Source organism: Argopecten irradians, chromosome 3, assembly GCF_041381155.1.
Source record: "Argopecten irradians isolate NY chromosome 3, Ai_NY, whole genome shotgun sequence".
In the NCBI taxonomy this organism is placed as follows: domain Eukaryota; kingdom Metazoa; phylum Mollusca; class Bivalvia; order Pectinida; family Pectinidae; genus Argopecten; species Argopecten irradians.
Genome location: NC_091136.1, coordinates 54,488,653 through 54,513,106, shown reverse-complemented (window position 1 = coordinate 54,513,106; position 24,454 = coordinate 54,488,653). Strand labels below are relative to the sequence as shown.

At 36.0% G+C, this 24,454-nt stretch overlaps 2 protein-coding genes across 5 annotated transcripts in view; one reads left to right on the top strand and one right to left on the bottom strand.

Annotated features, from left to right (window-relative positions):
- The window catches only part of LOC138319097 (nidogen-like), a 28,278-nt gene extending 22,118 nt beyond the window's left edge, over positions 1-6,160 (bottom strand). For all 3 annotated transcript variants that reach the window (XM_069262014.1, XM_069262015.1, XM_069262016.1), the window contains exons 1-2: positions 5,769-6,160; positions 511-650 (exon numbers count right to left, since the gene is read on the bottom strand). In XM_069262014.1, the coding sequence (XP_069118115.1) occupies positions 511-650; positions 5,769-5,978 (350 nt within the window). In that variant the 5' untranslated portion in view covers positions 5,979-6,160. The remainder of the gene's footprint in view (positions 1-510; positions 651-5,768) is intronic.
- LOC138319099 (RNA transcription, translation and transport factor protein-like) lies at positions 2,632-22,197 on the top strand. 2 transcript variants are annotated; one of them, XM_069262018.1, is made up of 9 exons: positions 2,632-2,778; positions 8,581-8,704; positions 8,929-9,053; positions 15,661-15,760; positions 16,863-16,952; positions 18,441-18,529; positions 18,784-18,852; positions 19,124-19,172; positions 21,614-22,197. In XM_069262018.1, exons 2-9 carry the CDS (start codon positions 8,644-8,646, stop codon positions 21,769-21,771), a joined length of 741 nt encoding a protein of 246 aa, XP_069118119.1. In that variant the 5' UTR covers positions 2,632-2,778; positions 8,581-8,643; the 3' UTR covers positions 21,772-22,197. The 2 variants fall into 2 exon arrangements, with proteins under 2 accessions (XP_069118119.1, XP_069118120.1); XM_069262019.1 differs by lacking the exon at positions 2,632-2,778 and adding an exon at positions 2,999-3,023.
- The last annotated feature ends 2,257 nt before the right edge of the window (positions 22,198-24,454 follow it).

Genomic DNA, 24,454 nt, shown 5'->3' with positions numbered 1-24,454 from the left:
GGTTTAGCGGACTATTCATAACCATGATATTTTGACTAAAAGACGGTCTCTGGATCTCGTTGCCATTGACAAGATTTTGCCCCTGACCTTGAATATAGGTCAATGTCATTCAAATTAATATAAACTTCAAGGCATTTCATTCTAGCATGTACACATTGTGTCATAAAGTCTCTGGACGGTCTAGTTATTGAGAATGTTGAAAGATTTTGATAATTTGTGCCCCTGTTATCTTGAATGAAGGCCAAGGACATTAATTTAAACAAAATGTATCAAGTATTTATCATCCAAGTCATGACTAAATTTTTATAATGAAGTTTATGGTAATTTATTTAAACATCCTTGATAACTTCTTATCGAAGCATATCTAGACCAAATCAGAGAAGTTTTCTTATGAAGATTGTAACAAGCCCTACAGTCCTGTTGATTTACGAACGGAAATAGAAGATGGCTGCAATAGGTAAATGTGCATACATCACTTTACACACGACGTGTACAAGATAAATCACCCACCTGTAGTAGACTGATCCAGCGAATGTTGTGTCTACATCGGCCAGGAACGCTGCTATCAACTTAAACCGATTGGGGAGCACGAAATTGGCCTGATATACCGGTAGCTCTGATTCAAATGATAAATGTCCGTTGTTGTTCACCTGTTGGGAAAAAATAGAGTAACATAGTCAGGTAATCAAACTCGGGACAGATTAGAAGTTCTTCACAGCATTGTCAAGATATAAAGTACATGTAGATACGTAAACTCCGGTCCAGGAATATGTCCAGCTTCCGTACAGCGAAACAATATAATCGAACTACTGTACGTTCCCGTCAGCTCTAAAAAGAATACTGCCAGAACTACCACGTATACAAGTATATTCAGAAGATATCACGCTAGAACTACCACGGACACATTCGGGAGATATCACGCCAGAACAACCATTGATAATCGGGAGATATCACACCAGAACTTACTAACATTGATAATCGGGAGATATCACACTAGAACTGCTAAGGACAATCGGGATATATCACGCCAGAACTGCCAAGCATAATCGGGAGATATCACGCGAGAACGTCCATTAATAATCGGGAGATATCACGTCAAATCTACCAAGGGTATCTGGAAATCCGTCTGTACTTAATGCAGTCAAACCTGTCTATACAAACACCTAAGAGACAGAGTGAAAATGGTCTTAATAGTCAGGTGGTCTTTATACACAGGTTGAATTGTGTTAGAATTGAATGTTTGGGAACCTAGAAAAGTTAAAAGAAAAGGGGTCTTATGAAGCAGGTGGTCTTTTTACAGAGGTGGTCGCTAAGGCAGGTTTGATAGTATTATCGGGAGATTTCCGTCATTACTTTAACATCTATAACGTATAATCGGAATGTGCTTCCGTTGTTGTCATGGTTTCCTCATCCGTAACTTAGTAACAAACTACTCTACTTTTCTCTAACAATTGCTTGTAACTTAATACACTCCATATAACTAAGTAATTTGATTTTTGGTGGTGGTATGAAACGACACAAACATATTGTACTGCAGTCACGAAGACATAATGTACACTTGCTACGCGGTCAACATACCGCGCGTAAAAAACACCGCGGTCATCCATAGCGGTCAGCTCGCCATCACAGCCTCTCCATCAGATACACACACCTGTTTCCAATTTAAACGGTTGCGGGTTCTTGTTATACAAATTAAAAGTCATGCCACCTGCTACGATAAGACTTGACATGGTAATATGAATAATCAGTTTCAAATGGTTCACAGCAAGCACGTGTCGAAAACCCGGGGCCATGTGGTGCCCGGACCGACATAGGCATGTCTGGGGCAAGTATCTCCCGAATTTCACTTTGAGTGGTGATGTTTTTATGAATAATAAAACAGTCTATCGACAAAATAACCTTAAGGAAAATATTTTTGATAAAAAAAATACATTATGGAATCACCAAAATGAGCGAAAAATCACATTATTTTTGTCGATATTCATTCATTCCTATTATGGGTACTGTAGAAGATACTCTCAAAGTCAGAAGGTACAGCAACTGAATCGTTCAAGAAGATTAACAAACACAATCCTAATGAGGATGTGTGTTATTGGTGTATTTGGCCATACGTATAGTATTACAGTGTTAATGTTCCCACGGCGTCAACAGGATGTTTTGAGTGACCGGACAGATGTATCATAAGGTCATCCGTCAATCCATTCAAACATGACCTGAATTGCTCGAATATTTCATAGCAAAACGGGAAAAATCCACGGAAATGCACGGTGCTTACACACTTTTTTAACCTAGCATTGGTTCACATATCGCCCGGCTATCTTATCGTTGTTAAATTTAGATACAATCTATAGATGGGGTTTACATCTTTGATTGACGTCCATATTGTATTAATATAACTATTACATGAATCAAGCTAGTATAAGAATACACGTGGTTTACTCATTTATCGTTGCCAAGAATCACTTCTGGTTTCGCACGAGTGTTTTGGTGATTTGTCCCTTTAGAATTCTATATGATGCTACAGCATTGCGAGGTCATGTCTCAGCCTCCTCCTCTCAGCAGCCACTTCCGGTTTGAAGCCCGCGATCCTCTGTTTTTGTGTTGCGAGAGTAGTTCTTCCTCACAGAACACTAGCCATGTGTGTCGGAACAAGTGTAACGTACCCAAATATAATGATGTTATGGATGTGATTGATAATGATGGCTGGTACAGGCCGTTAGTGTTAAACGTTCCCTAACCTTTGATGTGGAGCCAGACAGTACCCACACTGTCACGACGGTGGGTATAAGACTAGAGGGACAATGACCTCTGCCATTAAGTGATCAGAAACAGACCGACATTGTTACGGCTGCTGAGGGGCTAGATTTGACACTGTTTGTACCAGGCTCCAATTAATTCATTAGTACCCACGTATTTACAACAACAATCATCAATATATAAGTCAGGTGATTTGGTTCATTAATTACGCGCAACGTACATGTGTTCACAACTGAACTCTTTTTGTCTTCTCTCCGTGATACTAGGTAGGTCAAAAAAGTCGTTAAAATTTAGGTCTTAATGGCAATAAAGGGATGACATTTACTAAAACACAGTACATGTACTCGTATATACCATAGTTATAAATTGGTATTGTAAGTGACACTTCGGAGTTCATGTACATATATTTCAAAGTATATGTACACATTGTCAGCGAGTCATAGATGTCTGGGTCCTTCGGGTAGCCAGAGAAAATGACTATAACAAAGATTGTGTATCTTGAGAGATAAATTACTAACAATTGGAGGTTAAGAGAAAACGAAAAATGACAGGAGTGATAGGGAGACAGAAGACTAACAGGGAAGACGTGTGTATCTTGTGAGACAGTAGACCAAGTGGTTGGGATATCTTGTGAGACAGTAGACCAAAGGGTTGGAGTATCTTGGGAGACAGTAGACAAAAGGGTTGGAGTATCTTGGGAGACAGTAGACAAAAGGGTTGGAGTATCTTGGGAGACAGTAGGCCAAAAGGTTGGTATATATTGTGAGACAGTAGACCAAGCAAAGGGTTGGAGTATCTTGTGAGACAGTAGACCAAAGGGTTGGAGTATCTTTGGAGACAGTAGGCCAAAGGGTTGGAGTATCTTGGGAGACAGTTGACAAAAGGGTTGGAGTATCTTGGGAGACAGTAGGTCAAAGGGTTGGGATATATTGTGAGACAGTAGACCAAAGGGTTGGAGTATCTTGGGAGACAGTTGACAAAAGGGTTGGAGTATCTTGGGAGACAGTTGACAAAGGGTTGGAGTATCTTTGGAGACAGTAGGCCAAAGGGTTGGAGTATCTTGGGAGACAGTTGACAAAAGGGTTGGAGTATCTTTGGGGACAGTAGGCCAAAGGGTTGGGATATCTTGTGAGACAGTAGACCAAAGGGTTGGAGTATCTTGGGAGACAGTAGACCAAAGGGTTGTGATATCTTGGAAGACAGTAGCCCAAAGGGTTGGAGTATCTTGGGAGACAGTAGCCCAAAGGGTTGGAGTATCTTGGGAGACAGTAGCCCAAAGGGTTGGGATATCTTGGGAGACAGTAGCCCAAAGGGTTGGGATATCTTGGGAGACAGCAGAACAAAGGGTTTGAGTATCTTAGGAGACAGTAGACAAAAGGGAAGTATCTTTGGAGACAGCAGAACAAAGGGTTGTGATATCTTGGAAGACAGTAGCCAAAAGGGTTGGAGTATCTTGGGAGACAGTAGCCCAAAGGGTTGGGATATCTTGGGAGACAGCAGAACAAAGGGTTTGAGTATCTTAGGAGACAGTAGACAAAAGGGAAGTATCTTTGGAGACAGCAGAACAAAGGGTTGGGGTACAATGGGAGACAGTAGACAAAAGGGTTGGAGTATCTTTGGAGACAGTAAACTAAAAGAGGGTATTTTTGATAGAACGTAGACCAAATGTGGGTATCTTGGTAGACAGTAGACAAAAGGGTGGAAGTATATTGGGAGACTGTTAACTAACCAAGGGAGATAATTATAATGGACAAAAGATGTATCATTTGATAAATGACAAAGTAGACTAACAAATGGTAATTGACTAACAGGGCGTATCTTGTAATACAACCGACTAACGGGGTATTTTGTGAGAACGTAGACTAAAAGGGTATTGTGGGAGACGGTAGATAATCAGTGGAACGGACTAAAAAGTATATCTACTGTGTACGAAGACAGTAGACTAACAGCAGAGTACAATAGGGTGTATAGAGAGACAGTATCATGGGGTGTCTAATAAGACAGTAGAGTACAATGGGGTGTTTAAGGAGACAGTAGAATACCATTGGGTATCTTGAGAGACAGAAGAGTACCATGGGGTGTTTAGGGAGACAATAGAGTACAATGAGGTGTCTAGGGAGACAGCAGAGTACCATGGGGTATCTAGGGAGACAGTAGAGTACCATGGGGTATCTTGGGAAACAGTAGGGTACCATAGAGTGTCTTGAGAAACAGAAGAGTACTACAGGGTGACTTGAGTGACAGAAGAGTAATACGGGGTGTCTAGGGAGACAGTATAGCGTCTTAGGGGTGTCTAGGGAGATAGTAGAGTCTACGGGGTGTATATGGAGACAGTAGAGTCTACGGGTGTCTAGGGAGATAGTAGAGTCGACGGGGTGTCTAGGGAGACCAGTAGAGTAACATTGGGTGTATAGAGACACTGACATAGTTTTTTTCAGGCAGAAATCAATTATCTATTCTACCGTCTGAAATCATTCTAAACACTATTTTAATTGCGATACCACTTGAAATGTAAACGAAGGCAATGGACTATCATCTGAAATCTTACACTACATTATATACCTCTCTAATTTCCACATCATCGCCGTCCAATTACAAATGAGAATGGTGTCGTGTTTCGTGAATCCTTTACATACACAACTATTTATAGGACGATCATGGTGACTTGTATTTACATTGAAGATCACCTCATTCCTGACCAGTTATCTACCGACTAAGCCTGTGGAATGTCCATGTATAATACAAATCTGATACTACGTGACGTATATAGGGAAATTTGGGGTGTAAATTGAATCATATACAAAATATACATAATGAACAAATGTACATGTACATGTTAACACCCCGACACGAGCCCCGAGTGTCGGAGATTGTTTGTGTTTGTAGGCTGGAGATGGTACTGATGCTGACTGCTTATCGTGAAGATGATGCTGGGACGGGCTGTACATGTAGACCACTATAGAGATATTAAATAGGCGAATATACCCATAGAGAATAATTGCAATACTTACGTATATACTATAATAGGTTTTGTCGTAGAACACAATCGGTACAGTAAGAGGTACTTCATCCGAACTTAAGTCGTCCCCGGCATCCAGGAACTTATCCCCACGTTGTTCTCCAAACGGAAACAAAAACTTAATAGGAACGGCTTTGGTAACAGATCCAAAATTACACAGAAATAGTAACAGTAAATTTAGAAGTAAATTCCCGGGCTCCATTGTCTAGTTTTATAAGTTTCGATGTTCCAATAGCGTGGGTTCGGTGTTAATCCATGAGCGAAGAGCTGGTTCTAATCTATAAATAGAGGATATTAGTGGTAATCTGCTTAGCTCGCGCGGACTCCCCCCTAACTCGAAGTCTCCCGAGGCTGCCACACTGATTGGCTGCGCGGTAGATGAGCAACACGCGTATGCCTGGCACATTTTCACCAAAACTAGGGTCAGAGTTGTGTTTAGAATCGGAAGTTCTGATGTGTGCTCAGCTGGGTGTCTGGCTTATTAACGGGTTAATGTATGTATATATCAACCCATTGAAGCTGTCAAAATCTGTGGTTCGTCACAAAGGCACCCATACCTCCCTCCTCTCACTCCGGGGCCAGGAGTCCATGTACAATGGGATTATAAAACTCAACAGTTTGATAGTTGAGTAGAGTTTTTTTGTCTTTCATTTCAAGCGTAAACATTTCCATTGAAGGTCTATGCGTTCATTTATCATATTTTTTCTTATTTATTGTTTTTATTTATAGAATTTTATTTTAGTTAATTAAATTATAATTGAATGGTGATTAGAATTCACACCTTCAATCAATAGGCTTATTCATTACTAATAGCTATATATACAGTACCATGAGTTTGTCAAATGGAAAGTTCAATGACTATAAATTAAGTTTTGCGTAGAAGATTGATCTCGATATGAAGCGTTCCTTCGAGCCTCGAGCTATATTAACTACTGCTCGTTAGATTATATTGTTAACTCTTATCGCCATATCCGTTAGGACGGCAATGGTTTTTTAGATTAATCACTACATGTATACCTCTAACTCATGAGTTAAGCTGTTGAAAGTTTCGCTCACGCGCTTTCTCCCGCATTGCAGTTGACAGGCTTTATATGAGTAACCCCCCCCCCCCCACACACACACACAAGATTAGTGGTCAAGATTATTTCGGTGAAAAATTATACTCTGCATAGTGTATAAAGGGTCGTATTATATGTGCGTAGACTGGCCACCAGACCCTAAGTTGCTGATAAGACTTTCTCAGCAGAGTTCTTTACTAGATTATCTCCCCCTAGTTTAAAACTTAGAATCAGGCATGTAGTAGAGACAAAAATAATCAAGCCAATTTTTAGTGATTTGTTTAATATTCTAGAGACTGGTAGCCAGTCTATATATGTACGTAGTGTATGAGCTATACAGATGTTTGATGTAGATCCCTAAAACCTCTAAAATGGTCGGTGGGCACTCTCGTGGCCAACGACAGCCGGGTAAAATATACCCTCATCTGTTGATTGGTCCTATAGTATTCAGAGATTTCCTATAGAAAGCCAGAGAAAATGTGTTGAAATATTGCTTATAAGCCAAGTTGATAATATAACGTAGCTAAGTGCAGTCTAGCTATAGATCATGTGAAAAAGGGGTTTGAATCCCCCCCCTAGAAATCCAAGAAGTTTGGTGTAACCCCTAAAGCCATGATCTTTATTTTGAAGAGGTATGGAAATCCAAAGAAATAATCATAATAATAAGAAATATTCCATTATCAACGAAAATTGGTAAACAAGGATTCATGGGGACAGTACATGAGTGTCCACCATGGTTGCAGTGGCCACTTCATTAGACTTTGTCTTTTCAATATCAGTAAAGAATTAGTTAATACAAAGCTACTGATTATGAAAACTTCTCTAATATTAAAGTTAATTTTCTATCATACTCAAGAATCAAGAAAAGTTTTTTTACCTTATTTACTATCAAAAGTTGCCAACAGTTTGAGAATTGCAATACTTACAATGCATAAATTTTAACTTTACAAGTACAAATAATTGCTCAAAATGAATTTTGACAGTACTGCCAAAAATCTATATATTTCCATCTAAAATGCGATACAATGTGTACATACGGTCAAAACTAGTCCTTAACCTGCTTATATTATTTGTCATTTTTGCCTAACACATACATATTACACAAAAAAAATAACTAACAATATAGACAAGTTTAGCGGACTAGGTCAAAACACGAAGCCAAGTTGTGGTCTACCATTTCATTTCACATTTTAACTGTTATTAGTTAGGCATAAGGTATGAAAACAAGAACGTTTGCATTGTTTAAATTCGGTATTGTAAGATATGTTTAAAATGCATCATGTTTTGAATAATTTTCACAGCTGAATTTCTCAAATGGTATGGTTTTCAATAGATTACATAAGAATAAATAACATGTCAAAATTTTTGCCCATTTATGTCGCATATAACTTTGTAAAACAATATCAAAATAAAGACCCCGAAACAGTAATCCCATTTACGGTAGAGCTATATGTACATTCAACTTCGCTAGCCAAGGGTAAATCTGTACGATAACTCTGCCTGAATATTGGCAAGCGAAGTTGCATGTATTTTAGCAGCTTAGTTCTTTGACGTTAGATTTCTTGTTTGATACTATTTTTTCGAACTTAATGATATTTCCCCGTCACATCTGGAAGTTTTATTTACCTACACCTACAAATTGTAACGTTTTGTCGCTGAAATCATTGTACCCCTGTAAGTGAGCGATACAGGCCCTTTATGCCATTGTTTAATTAGAGTAATCTCCCTTTGACTTCCTACTTTCAGAAAACGTGAAACGCAGCATCGGCGAAATAATCTGCATGAGTTCTTACTCGCCGTTGTCAGACTATGTTCAGACGGAAACTTTGTGCATTAGAGTATCAACAGGCAGACACGTTCGACCACGATAGTAAGTTAAACGTTTATTTAGTCTCCTTTAAAACATTAATTTTCTTGAGCCGACGAGATGCGTTACTCAGTACAGTAGTCAGGTACTGAGGTAGGGCCTAGTGTATTTGTCTAATACTGTCAGAAGGCAGAGTGTATAGAAAGGGTTAAGCTTCCATTATGTGGTGATGTTTATAACATCAAATTTATATGCTTTGTAAAATTACCTTTTATTTTCTCTTCCAGATGAGAATGAGTTTAGGAACCTAATACTGTGGCTAGAAGATCAGAAAGTTCGTCATTATAAGATAGAGAACAGAACAGCACTGAGGAACATCAATGGTGGCGACTGGACAAAGGCTCTCCAAAGTGTAAAGTTTTATCCTTAATTTACATGTAACATTGTATAGGGTGTTTTGCGATGATTATCAGTAACCATAATCAATCACTATACATATTCTTTGTAGTTTCTTGCACATATACTTGTCAATATATCTTGTTTGGGGGGGGGGGGGGGAAATGGAAATGGCATATAAAAAAAAATGTACTTGGGCCATACAATTGGACTAAAGGTTACACCCTTGTGCACACGGAGTGCACTACGTTTAGACTACAGGTAGACATGGAGTGCACGAGGTTTAGACTACAGGTAGACACGGAGTGCACAAGATTAAGACTACAGGTAGACACTGAGTGCACTACTTGTGAACACGGTGTCCACTACAGGTGGACATCGTGTCCAGGTACATTGAGACCTAGACAGACAAGGTAATGTGTTACAGTTAGGGATCGGGGAAGAATAAGTTCTTCAATTTGAAATAATACATAATTATAATTTTCAAGTGTTTATTTTTTTTTAATTACAACATCTACAATTTAATGTACAGTTTATATAACGTGGTCCAATAATTATAACTTGTCAAGCATACAGGTAAACTACAGTATCCAGCTATACAGGTGCCTCAAGTTGACCATCGAGAGGGCAGAATCGTTGCCTTCTGTGTTTAGAATTGTTACTTTGGAAGTTTGTTAAGACAAACAAATAATACATGTATATATTATAATCAAAATTAATTTAGATTAGGTACTTATTAAAGAATTTGTGCAGCCAAAATTTTTTTTTTGATAATACGTCAGGATATTGCTTTGGATTAATGAAAAATTAAGTCCCACACAACGAATCGCCTAGCGTTTAGTGCTATCGGTTGGTTTTGGTCGTGATTTACGGGTAGCGTCGACTACGGTTCAGAAATAATGAGCTAGGTGGTCACGTGGTCTTGTGATGTCAGAGTAGTCCGCGGCTACACAAGGTAAGCCTAGTACATACATGTATATAGCACATATACGTATACGTTAGATCTACAATTTGAGTTTTTCGAGTAAATGGTTATTCTAGCTTTATGATGTAGATATTTTCAGTTTCAAAACATTCCATTTACGACACTTAAAAAATTCAGACAACCATATATCTAACTTTAGATTAGATAATCAGTCTAATTTGATAGCGATATCAAAAAGATGTTCAGATCAGTATGGACTTAGATTTAGATAGCATTGGATGTAAATTTCAGTGTAATAAACAGTATAATGTAACACTATCTTTTTACGAATAAAAATCCCGAAATTTAGCATGAATATATCTAGAATCCGTGTTTTTATTTCAAACTTCTGCTATAACGATGCAAACACGGCACAGTTTTTGAGTAAAAATAAAATGTGGTTATCAGTTATGTGATATTGGAGTAACAGTACCGAACTTATACCGAAAATAATATGTATATCTATATTGTTGCCTTTGAAACTTTATCCCTAACGTTAACTAAAAAGCAGAAATACATCAATGGTATTTCTGATATATGTTCCTAAATCAGTTTAAGTGTAGATTTAAATTCATTATTTCAAAATTATACTAAATCCTTAAAATAGTATATTCATTGTCGACCGTTTTGTATATCATGCCGTGATTTAATAGTATGATATATGAACATTTATCATATAATCCAAAAAGTAACCACATATAGTGTTCAAATGAAAATTGAAATTACTTGTATACAGGCATTATAAAAAGATATAATATCTTGTACCTTTTTAAAAATATACTAAGTGATAAGCATATTTAGTGTGATAATGTTGTAACCTTCTTGTATGACTATACATGTACATTTAGATTCGAAACGGTGAAAATACATGCTTAGAATTTTTACTAATACCTTAGAAATTACGGAAGATTGGTATATGCCACGATTCCGTAATTACAGTACTAGACTAGAATAATTTTTAAGGTTAAACCTTTAGTTGAAATAGTTCTTAGAACCACTTTTGTTTCTGAATAAGTCCATTTTTGTTTCTGAATAAGTCCATTTTTGTTTTACCTGTGTACGACATATATATATGTGTTTGTAATATATATTCCTAGGTATGATCAGGTATATTTTACTTCCATTTGCTTTTACATCTTCATTTTAAAAATGGAGGTGACAATAAAAAACCTAGAATATAGATGTACGGGGTTTCCATAATTAGGGCCCCGCATCGAGATGCGGGTGCCCTATAGTAATCAGGTTGTCCGTCCGTCCGTCTGTCTGTCTGTCTGTCTGTCCGTCCGTCCGTCTGTCCGTTTTTTTTCTTTTGCACATTAATGATGGAAGGGAGTGGAGTATTTTGCCCATATTTTACATGATGATTCCCCATCCATCCTAGATCTGCTTTGTAATTTTTCAGGCTGAAATTAAATTAAAAAATCGGCCATCTTGGATTTTAACATTTAAAAAAATCACAATGTTGTTGCTCTTAACTGATAAACATTTTGTTATAACATTATGATGCAAAGTTGTTCAGAATTAAACAAGGAGTTGACTGTCCAAAGGTAAGGTCATGGGCCAAGGTTACTAAGTCAAAGGTCAAGGTCAAATTTAAAAAAATTATTTTCTCATGAACATTTTGCTACAACATTTATAATGAAGCAGAGTTGCTCAGAATTAAACAAGAAGTCAACTCGCCAAAGTTTTGACTGACCAAAGGTAAGATCATGGGGTCACTGCATCAAAGGTTGTGGACACATTTTCCATTTTTGGACTTATTAACAATTTGTTATGACATAATAAATAAAATAAGTTTTTCCAGAGACAAAGAAAAGATATACCATTCCACAGAGTTTATTTGCAGATACAACTCTTATGGAAAAAAAAACTTTTACATGATTAAAATATTTGAGCAAGACCTTTATTCCCTTCCTTTCACATTTGTTATGTTTTTCTTCAGCAAACTATGAGGTTTACCTTGTTTAAAAGGGGTATTTGAGTTAATTGTATGCTCTTAATGTAATGTTAGCTTGGAATCAGGATTCATGTTAAATACTTGAAAGACTTTTTCCAAAGAATTATAATAATGTACCATCATCGGTTTCCCAATTAATGTTGACATTAATTATTTATTAGCAACATATAGCTAACACGGAAGAATTCGTTGTCAAAATACTACTTTTCCACTTAAGCACGTCAGACACATAGCGGGGCCCTTTCTGACGTGTCAGTGTTCTAGTTCAAATCACAATCCAATTAACGGAGGTCCTAACCTGATTGACAGTTAGACAATAGCAAATACCCGATAAAGTCCACTTAATAGCAAATTGCCAGCGGCCAGGTAATTACAGGTGAGTTCGATGAATGGCGTTGTGTACAGGTAAACAACATCCTGGTCAAGGTATTACATAACCATCAAACCAAAGGCATGGCTAATTATATATCTATAATATCGGTGTATCTACTCGTATATCGATTAAAAATTGAAAGCGACCGCACGGTCTGAAAAATAGTTCGTTTTGCTTAATATCTCAATTATTTGATCTTTTATAATATCAAAAGTAAATTCTTTCTACCACATGTTGAAACGTTTTACGGTATTGTAATAAATGTATCTCGATTTATTCGGTTAGCAACACACAACACTATGTTTGTAATGATCAATCATCGATGTGTACGTATGTCAAGCATCATATCATTGATGCTTTAATCAGAAACATATATATTTCTGCTTTAATCAAGGATTTCTTAAATTGTTACGTAAAATTTCATTTTACAGTCACAAACTTTGCAATTAACATTGTATCAAAGATACAGCATACAGGAAAATATTATCTAATTTAAGCTTATTCGTTGCTGAACTCCTCGACAAAAAATCTGAAACTTTTATTTCTGTGTGGATTTTCTTTCATAATTACACGAAGATACCTGCTATTAGAGCATAAATTAGTGTATTTGAAACATCAAATTTCACTCTTTTAGTTATTTATATTCGAGCCAAAGTTATTGTACGATTAACTTCACTCAAAAGTAATCATAAAAAATCTTTGATCGGCTTTTCCTGTGACCGTCGATGTAAGTGATAGAACATCAGTTATAGTACAGCTATAAGCCACGGACTATTGTGACGTCACACGGTTTAGAGCTAGAAAATATGCATAATCGGGTGGTCAGAAAATTTGACCTTGATATCGGCGGTTTACAGGTTATTCCGGTCGCGCGCAGCACGGAGAGATTTCTACATGGTCTAATAAAGCCATTTCCAGCATAAACTGAAATTATCATTTTTGACTGCGCAAATCCTTTAAGACAAACAAATCTACTTTACAGTTTAAAAATCATATAGGTTCATGAGTTTGAAACACACAAGTACCATTCCTATTAGATACATGTACATGCTTGTTGCAGAGCCTGGGTAAACATGTACGCCGTTTCCCGGGGGCGGGAAGGGTGTAGATTGGGATGAGGTAAGAACTAGCTGGCAAAACATATAGTAAATGATGCTGAATACATCTCAATTATTGTCATGACTGGCAGCCGTGAAGTGGAGCTGATGGGAGCTGTACAATGCATAAATCAAGCATGTCTGTCACAACCTTGAATTTACCAATAATACATGTATATATTATAATCAAAATTAATTTAGATTAGGTACTTATTAAACATTGTAATATGGTATTTTATATACATAGTCATGGTAATCAGGTTTCTGATATATGTAAAAAGCCAGTGTAGAAAAAATGAAATTAATGAAAAAAGATATTGGATGAAATATGATATTTCAATAATCTTGAAATAAATGTTTTAGTTAATTATACACTTGGTATTTAGATTATTTTTAATTTTAATATATAAAGCTTCATTATCAAATAAATTAAAATGCACTACCAGTTAAAACACATATCCCTATTGACTAGCATTGTTGTATAACTGTACATATTTGTGTGATGAGTGCAATGTATGTTTGTAGAGAGGCTGTAGCCTAAGTACAGCATGCTATAAATGGACCTCCTGGGGTTGGGATAAGGTACTACATGTATACAGGTGTTGTTAGTCTGTGATACACTTGGCTGAACTTATTGAAGGGTGCCCAAAGAAGGCCCCTGCCCCCACTCTGGCCAATGTTAGGTAATTTAGATTATCATACCAGTGTGGTTGATGGAACAGTATGAAGTCCAAGTGACCATATGGCAACTGCAGTCCTAGCCTAGGGTCTACCTTTCGAGCAGGCAAATTTTAAGTGTACAATATACTACGGTATTGATCATACATTGTTATCACGTAACTCACGCGGTTTGTAAAAGAATGTCAGAATAGGATATTGTCAAATCATCAAGGTTCGTTTCTAGAATTAAAATAATTGTGACAAATTCAGAATCTAATCAACAACTATGAATCTACAGTTTAAATGGGTAGAAGTTGGATTTATTTTGATTCTGTCTGTTTGATTTGTTATCAGGCATGTGACCTACATTTTAGCGATCGGTCCTTTGAACAGTGTTGATGCTCACGAGCAGCCACATGCCCGATGCTAAATTTTTGCTTTCTTATGCCAGTTCTTACAGGTTCCTCAATCGGTTGACACAATAAAATGTTTCTAATGCCGATTTTTAACGTCTATGGACGATTTCTCATCTTTCCAATGCTTTGCAACGCGCCAGGTTCCATGTAGCAAATGTATACATATTATACATTTGACAGGATTAAAACTATTTCGAGCACCTTGCCGTTTAGATAACTATATTCCATACATACATAGTTAAACATTTTAAGAAGAATTTAATTTGTTTATGTTTATATGTCCTTGCTTTTGTTAAGCCCATCAATATATTATTTTTAATCAAAATATTTCTTTGGCGACAATTTGCTTACACTGAACATCTAACTTCATGCAAGGTTCATCACTTTATGCGTTCGAAAAAGAATTTCATCTTTAAACTACATATCACTAGCTAAGAAAAATAGTTTTTACTGGGAAAATGCGGACTTGAACTATCCATTGATGAGACATAACCAGAACGTGGTTTACCATACGCAGTTAATTTGCAACGCAGTTAATTTGCTTTTATAACTTCTAATAAACATCATTATTTATAAATTAAATTGTATGATAATATATATTGATACATTTTACTTCATATGTACATATTCAAATAAAAATTACAGTACAAATGATTTCCAGTAATTAACGGCAATTTTTATGTTGCAATAAATATTATTTTTCTGATCGCAATAGATATTTCTATCTGTCAAAGTCCATGTAGACTGCAGAATAAATACATATTTTCTCATATCTCTGTGGCAAATCATCTAGTCTGTTTGTGGTCTGGATGTAGTGGACATTTTACCTAGACACGATGTCCACCTGTAGTGGACACCCTGTTCACACGTAGTGCACTCCGTGTCTACCTGTAGTCTAAATCTTGTGCACTAGTCTCGGTGTCTACCTGTAGTCTAAACCTCGTGCACTCCGTGTCTACCTGTAGTCTAAACCTCGTGCACTCCGTGTCCATTCGTAGTTCACACTGTGTGCACAATGTGTAAACTTTAGTCTACTACCAACTGTACATGAACATGTAATCATCTTTTATTTTTTCTACACAGATATGTAAGTCTTCATTTTTATTCATGTACATTTTATAAAACACTATGTTTCTGACTTCTGTGGATGTTTCAGTATCTAGAAGAACTAGGCTGCCCCTATCAGCTAGCAGAAAGAACTGTATTGATTGACTGGTTGTTAGGCTATGCAGTACGTCTGGATTATGGAGATTCTGGTAAGTAGTAAATTACACATTTTACATTCTACCACAATAGGCGGTGTTATTCAACTCTCAGGACATTGAATAAATGATGCAGCTGTTGATTAACAATTTGTTTAAACCACACATGGTATAAAATCTGTACTCATTCTGATTGGCTGACACAGTGAACTTTGACCGAACTACTTATTTCTCAGTGCTCAGTGTCACGTCATGATGACTTTTGAATACTTATTATTGTCTTTTTGCTGATGAAAATATTACTACACCTTATTTGCATATTTCGATAAATACACGATATCGTATCCCTGCCGTATTTCTATCGGCTAAAACAGAATATGATTGTGGTAGAAACAGGTCACACTACTCGTGGTTGTTGAATATGGAATTTATTCCACACTCGTAAGTTATTTTTTACAAGTTACAAAAGACACTGGCTAAAGCTCGTGTCTTTTGTAACTTTTAAAAAATAACTCGCTCGTGTGGAATAAATTCAATATTCAACAACCACTCATTGTGTAACCTCTATTTACAATGTACAATGAAATTGGGTTTATGAGTAAAATCATTTATTTGTGGTTCCATTATACACTGACATATAGATACAATATATGCTAGATTTGGAAGTATCACTATATAGCTAACAAAATATTACTTTTAAAAAAAATGTGTTAACATTGTCAATTAATTCAATAAATTATTAAAGCAATCAGTTATCATTAATATTAATGCTAGCTAACATATACATGTAAAATGATCAATTGTTTGCTTTGCTTTATTCTAGAGCTTACATTAACCCAGAGATCCGATTGTTTCACATTTGAATGATCATGATTTCTAAGTTTGCAGTTCTGTATCCGTTGAATTAGCAATAGAGTGAACAAAATTACTTAACTTTGATGCAAAATTTAAAAAAAGAAAAGATTGAATATACATTCTATTAATCAACAGATAACAGTAACAAAAACAAAATGGAAAATATCACATCGCTTATCTAAAAACTATTATATATGTTATGCTAGTTCTTATATTTACTTAGCTATCTTTTTTCATTAAGGTGAAATTCATGTGAATGAGAATTAATTTTGATTGTCTAAGTAACTGTTTTGTTCCACAGTTGATCAGTATAAAACTGTTACACCAGACAGTGTGAAGGTCAAGGCCGCTGCCCCTGCTGGCTCTACCAATCCACTTGACAATCTAGACTGTGAGTATCCATTGGACACATGTACAACTTTCTACAAATTCATATGACAAGTTACATATAGACTAATTTACTTTTGTGAGAGAACTCGTGATGTCTATGACATATTCAATTATCCCTTGGACACAATTGTATACAAACTCATAATATACTTTATATATGGACTCGTTTTCTGTTGTAAGTGGACTCGTGTCTATGACCTATTTGAGTATCCTGCAATAAGCTCATCCTTATAATTAGTAAGTTAGATCTATATAAAGTCAAAATTTGTTAACTCTCCTATTACAAATGGTAAATGTTTATCTTTAAATTAATATTTCCTACTTCTAGACAAAAGGGTTGATACATGTGTGTTTTGTCTTTATCATGCTATCACTTCCTATTATACAATGATTTCCTTTTACTTCCCAACAGAATGATCAGAATCTCTGAATTGCTTAAAGTTGCTCCACCGCCGACAAAGCATAAAATGATACCCATCATTTGAACAATAATTGGTGTTTTATCTTGTATATATATGTCTAATTAACACAAAAAAATAATTTAAAATAATTTATTTTGCTTTCAGTGCAGTCACAATCAGTACTGCATTCCATATAAGACAGTGCCACAGAATTTTTTCAGGATGCAATTAATTATTTTTGATCTTTTTATCTTGAAGTAAAATTAGAAGCTCAAACTTTTCAAAGGTGGCAATGGTAGTGTAAAGTAAGTAACTTTTGTAACTGAAGAAAAATACGAAATTGTCTGTTCCTGTTTTTGATAGAGAAATAATACCATTTAACATCGGTGGAGCATCTTTAGAATGTAAATGCCTTGGATCTGCCCATCAATCTGAAAGTGTTTTGTAAAAGTATACTTTTTTATATTTGTTATTGTATTATGTGTTTAAGTAAACACCCTATTCTTTCTTTATATAAATAAAAAACATCCCTTTATATCATATTTTGTTTGCACATGTAATGTCTCCATATTATATTATTATGTATTAAGTTGAGGACTTAATGACTCGTGTGTCCAATCCTTTTGTTTGATTTCAGTAAAATATGTTTCCATTCCTTTAAGTTAATAGGAAATTATATTAAAAAAACTTACATAATACATATACAAAAGGTAGTTTATATGAATCTAAAATGTATGTACTTTTAGTTTTCATGATATCTGGGATAATGTCAGTACAGCATTGCTTTAAAGTTCACTACAGTGTATCAATGTACTGTTAAACAGTCGGTACAAAGTACTGTAGGACTTCCTGCCGTGTTGTTGTCCTAATAACTTCATGACCTATTATAACAGCTCTTCCTTGTATACATAATGATAATACATAATGAAATTGGTTCAGAAATAGAAATGGGGTATATTATATAGGGGAGTTATTTTTTAACTACAGGCAACATACATCTGACTGAGATAATTTTGGCAATACCTTTTTAAACCTGTTTTAATGTGATTGTGAGTTATCAATGACCTTATATCATTTCTATATTTCAGTCAATGATGCCGATTTTAAAGCAGGAGTTGCCTCCCTTTCTATGATTCTTAAAGTACCCCCACATACTGACCATTTAGAACAGTTAAAGGTAAATAGCACATCTTTAGAATGTTTTACAATAACCCCCTTTAATTGTTGTTTTAACAAATGCACTTGAATGTTTAATCACATTATAATCTGTTACTTAGGTTGAAGTGGTTTATGAGTTCAAATCCTCAGATAGTACAAAGATATTTAATTGTCTCACCAATTCTATGGATTTGATTGTACTTAGAATGATTCCTTTTTCAAGCTCGATTTATGTTTAAATGTTGTTACTCATGAAGATGTGACTATTTCCAGGCCATATGTTTACTGGTGAAAGACAGACTGTCAAAGGAGGCTATAGAAAAGACATCATCACAACCAAAGGTAGCAATGGATTTTATATCAATGAAACAATAGATATTGAGGGTAACAATGGGTCTGGTTGCAATTCCTCAAAACAAACTTACGTAAGATGACTTAAGTCAGTGCTTTTTGACTTGGGAAATCAGGAGATTGCTGTTCAAGCTGTCAAATTGTAGAAAACACAAAATAATTTGATGGAAGGTCATCATTCAATCATAAAAAACTGCTAACTGTATATGTGGTTGTTGTGAGGTATTACCATTGTTTATTCATGATTGGATGTAATTTACAGGGAGTACAAGTGCCGTTAGACAAAACAGAACTAGGATTTGAAACAGGAGGTAAGGTGTATTTTTAGCCCACCATCATCAGATGGTGGACTATTCAAATCGCCCTGTGTCCGTGGTCCGTCGTCCGTGGTCCATCGTCCGTGGTCCGCCGTCCATCGTCTGTCCGTAAACAATGCTTGTTATCACTATTTCTTAAAAACTGCATCGTCGGAGACCCACGGGTGATCGCACTACACTACGCTACACTTATGAACCCGTGGGCGTACTCGATCTCATAGCTTCGTTCAATAACGTCATTCTATAAATAGAAACCAATCAACATAACTTTTTCAAAATGAGAACTCTTCAGGCTTGGAGGGAAAATATTTATGGATATAAATGGCTGCGCCCATGAAGACATGCCGCTTCTGTGGCAACTTTGTGAAATGTCATTATCTTCCGACGAGTCCTTCCCAATGTAAGTGGCCCGAAAGCCTCGAGATTCTAAAAAGTCGCTCTGTTCTTTCATTATTGAAACAAGTGGTGAAATAACCAACACTGCACAATTTGAATCTCCGTCATTCTTTTCTGTCCATAATTGTTGAAAGGCCTGATAGCACAGACTCTTACCCCCACCTGTCTTCACCGACAGATAAACATCTTTTCCTTCCAATAAAGCCTCAAAACTTTTCTTTTGAAATTCTTTTAGTACCGGAATGGCAAATCGTTCCAATACACTCGAAAACTGAAAGGGCGACGCCATCTTTATTTCTAGACTACCTATTCGGTTTTGTTAAGTCTAATGTGATTGGTCAAATTATGCGATGGGTGTGCGTGACCGAACCAATGAAAACGCCTCATTAATTATTCAGGAGTTCGAGATGAAGGTCGCGATTGCTCCCAGGGGATATTAACGTTAGTGTATATATCGCCTGGGTTACCGAGGATGAAAAACTGCTGCAGGGATTTTGTTCAAACTTCACATGGAGGGTCCCCTTGGTCCATATTTGTGCCATACAGATTTTGAGGCTGATCGGAAAAACAAGATGGCCGCCAGGCAGCCATCTTTTATTTTGGCAGTTGAAGTTTGTTATCGATATTTCTTGAGAACTACTGAAGGGATTTTGTTCAAACTTCACATGGAGAAGGATTTTGTTCAAACTTCACATGGAGGATCCCATTGGTCCCTAGTTGTGCCATACAAATTTTTAGGCTGATTGGAAAAACAAGATGGCCACCAGGCAGCCATCTTTGATTTTGGCAGTTGAAGTTTGTTATCAATATTTCTTGTGAACTATTGAAGGGATTTTGTTCAAACTTCACATGGAGGGTACCCTTGGTCCCTATTTGTGCCATACAGATTTTGAGGCTGATCGGATTTTGATAGTTAAGGTTTGATATCCCTATTTCTCAAAAAGTGCTGAAGGGATCTTTCTCAAATCTAATATGTTGGTTCCCCTAGGGCCCTTGTTGTGCATATTGCATTTTTGGACCAATCGGTGAACAAGATGGCCGCCAGGCCGCCATCTTGGATTTTGATAGTCAAAGTTTGTTATCACTATTTCTCAGAAAGTACTGAAGGGATCTGTCTCAAAATTCATATGTAGGTTCCCCTAGGGCCCTAGTTCTGCATATTGTGATTTGGGACCGATCGGTCAATAAAATTGCTGCCAGGCAGCCATCTTGGATTTTTATATTCAAAGTTTGTTATCGCTATTTCTCAGAAAGTATTGAATGGATCTTTCTCAAATTTTACATGTAGGTTCCCCTAGGGCCCTAGTTGTGCATATTGTGATTTGTGACCAATTGATCAACAAGATGGCCGCCAAGGAGTCATCTTGGATTTTGATAGTTGAAGTTTGTTACCGCTATTTCTCAAAAGGTACTGAAGCGATCTGTCTTAAATTTGATATGTAGTATGTTTGAAAAAGTTTAAAAAGTAGATAAAAGATACATCTTTCCTTTGTCAGATATAGATCATTCTTTGGTGGGCGCCAAGATCCCTCTGGGATCTCTTGTTATAATGATAGGAGGTTATTTGGTTTTTAAGGTTTTTTCATTTGTGTATGAGATTATTGTTTTTTTTTAATGTGTATTTTACAAAATAAAGGATGAAATTATGTAGTATTCACAGCTATAGAAGGGATCAAATGTTACTATTCCCAGAGAAAATCTACCTGTAGTGATAAGTGTATGTATCTGACAATTGGCCTTTTAGTGGAAGCTGTAATTGAGTAACCGAGAACTTACAATAAGATTGAGACATGTTATCCACTTGGCTAACTTAGTGACAGTCATTTGTAAAGACAACTCAGTCATTTGTAAAAATAAGCATACTGTTCAACGAAAATTCAACATGTTAGATGTCATTTGGAAAGTCTGCTTGGAAAAATGGTACACATACATGTATCAATATATATCTTAACGATTTTGAAACTTTATTGTATCATATCTGTGGAGTCAGCATAAAATAAATACAAAACTGTACATTAATCAAATGCATTTTGTTGTAGATTACATCATCAATGAAGCTGCCAAAATTGTGCGTTTGTTACATATAAAGGACTTGAGAGATCTGCAGACTAAGATTAATGCTGCTATAGTAGGTGTACAAACGATAACGGCTAACCCGAAAACTGACAGTAGACTGGGCAAGGTCGGCCGCATGTAAACACTCAGCAAGGCCAACAAGCTTCTCTTGTAAGGCAGGTTATTACAACTCAAACTGAAATGGAAATCCATACAGATTTGTTAATGCAATTCTAAAATATAGATGATACAAAGTATTTTGTATTCCTATTAAACCCCTGTAAGCCATGTAAACGTTTCGATAAACCTTAGCTTAGATAAAACCAATTATAATTCCACATGAAGGTTGTGGGGACCTCTAGTATCCCTGCCTTAGGTTTGTCTCAGACAACGTCTTGTGTTGTTAATTACTGAACTGTTGGCTGGAGATAGAACACCCTATCTGATGGGATGGCTTGCTACCTAATAAAAACGATTTGTTCACGAAACATTGATTTTAAGTGCTATGGATACTGTAAAATTATGACATTGTAAACTGTAATAAATTGTATATATGTCAGAATATAGATTAAGTGGTTCTTATTTTTACTTTCCTGAAAAAACAAGTATTGGCTTAAAAATATGTGGAATATCTGGTGATGGAACTGTTTATTGCTGCACAATCAAAGATTTCAAAGGAATTAAACACCTGACACTGTCAACATCATACAAAGGGTTCAAGAAGAAAGAAATACTGGAAAATGTAATGCTAATGTGACTTTAAGGTTTCGGTAATGTGAGAAAGTATGTACATTGTTAATTTTTACCTAGAGTTCTTTACAGTTTTGTCAGAGGTGTAAGATATTATAACCTATTTTGCGCCTCTGTACTGAAGACAGAAATATTCCTTTAAAAGTAATTTCTATGTTTATGTATAATGAAATTGACGAACGTATATATGGCCAATTCCAATATTGAAATCTCATGTACTGTATGTAACCCATATACAATGTATAATCAGTCTCTATATGACCATCTAATGTGTGAAACCAGTCCCGGTATAACGATCTATTGATGTGTAACCAGACCGGATAAAACGTGTGTAACCAGTCCCGATATAACGATCTAATATGTGTAAGTAGTCCCGATATAAGGATCTAATGTGTGAAACCAGTCCCGGTATAACGATCTATTGATGTGTAACCAGACCGGATAAAACGTGTGTAACCAGTCCCGATATAACGATCTAATATGTGTAAGTAGTCCCGATATAACGATCTAATGTGTGAAACCAGTCCCGGTATAACGATCTATTGATGTGTAACCAGTCCGGATATAATATATGTAATCAGTCCCGATATAACGATGTAATGTGTGTAAGTAGTCCCGATATAACGATCTAGTGTGTGTAAGTAGTTCCAATATAACGATAAAATTTTTTTAACCAGTCCTGATATAACGATCTAATGTGTGTAATCAGTCCCGATATAACGATCTAATCTGTGTAACCAGTCCCGATATAACATTCTGATGTGTTGACTAGTCCCGATATAACGTTCTGATGTGTTGACCAATCTCGATATAACGATCTAATGTGTATAACCAGCCCCGATATAATAAGTGTAACCAGTCCCGGCATAACGATCTAATATTAGTAACCAGTCCCAATATAACGATCTAATGTGTGTAAGTAGTCCCAATATAACGATCTAATGTGTGAAAGTAGTCCCGATATAACGATCTAATGTGTGTAAGTAGTCCCAATATAACGATCTTATGTAAGTAGTCCCGATATAACGATCTAATGTGTGAAAGTAGTCCCGATATAACGATCTAATGTGTGTAAGTAGTCCCGATATAACGATCTAATGTGTGTAAGTCCCAATAGAACGATCTAATATGTGTAAGTAGTCCAATATAACGATCTAATATGTGTAAGTAGTCCCGATATAACGAACTAATATGTGTTAGTAGTCCCTATATAACGATCTAATGTGTGTAAGTAAGTAGTCCCAATATAACGATCTAATGTGTGTAAGTAAGTAGTCCCAATAGAACGATCTAATGTGTGTAAGTAGTCCCAATATAACGATCTAATGTGTGTAAGTAAGTAGTCCCAATAGAACGATATAATATGTGTAAGTAGTCCCAATATAACGATCTAATGTGTGTAAGTAGTCCCGATATAACAATCTAATGTGTGTAAGTTGTCTCAATATAACGATCTAATGTGTGTAAGTAGTCCCAATATAACGATCTAATGTGTGTAAGTAGTCCCAATATAACGATCTAATGTGTGTAAGTAGTCCCAATATAACGATCTAATGTGTGTAAGTAGTCCCGATATAACAATCTAATGTGTGTAAGTTGTCTCAATATAACGATCTAATGTGTGTAAGTAGTCCCAATATAACGATCTAATGTGTGTAATAGTGTGTAAGTTCCAATATACGACGATCTAATGTGTGTAAGTAGTAGTCCCAATATAACGATATAAACAATCTAATGTGTGTAAGTTGTCTCAATATAAACGATCTAATATTTAATGTAGGTAGTCCCATATAACGATCTAATATGTGTAAGTAGTCCCAATATAACGATCTAATATGTGTAAGTAATATAACGTCTCCAAATAACGATCTAATATGTGTAAGTAGTCCCAATATAACGATCTAATGTGTGTAAGTAGTCCCAATATAACGATCTAATGTGTGTAAGTAGTCCCAATATAACGATCTAATGTGTGTAAGTAAGTAGTCCCAATATAACGATCTAATGTGTGTAAGTAAGTAGTCCCAATATAACGATCTAATATGTGTAGGTAGTCCCGATATAACGATCTAATG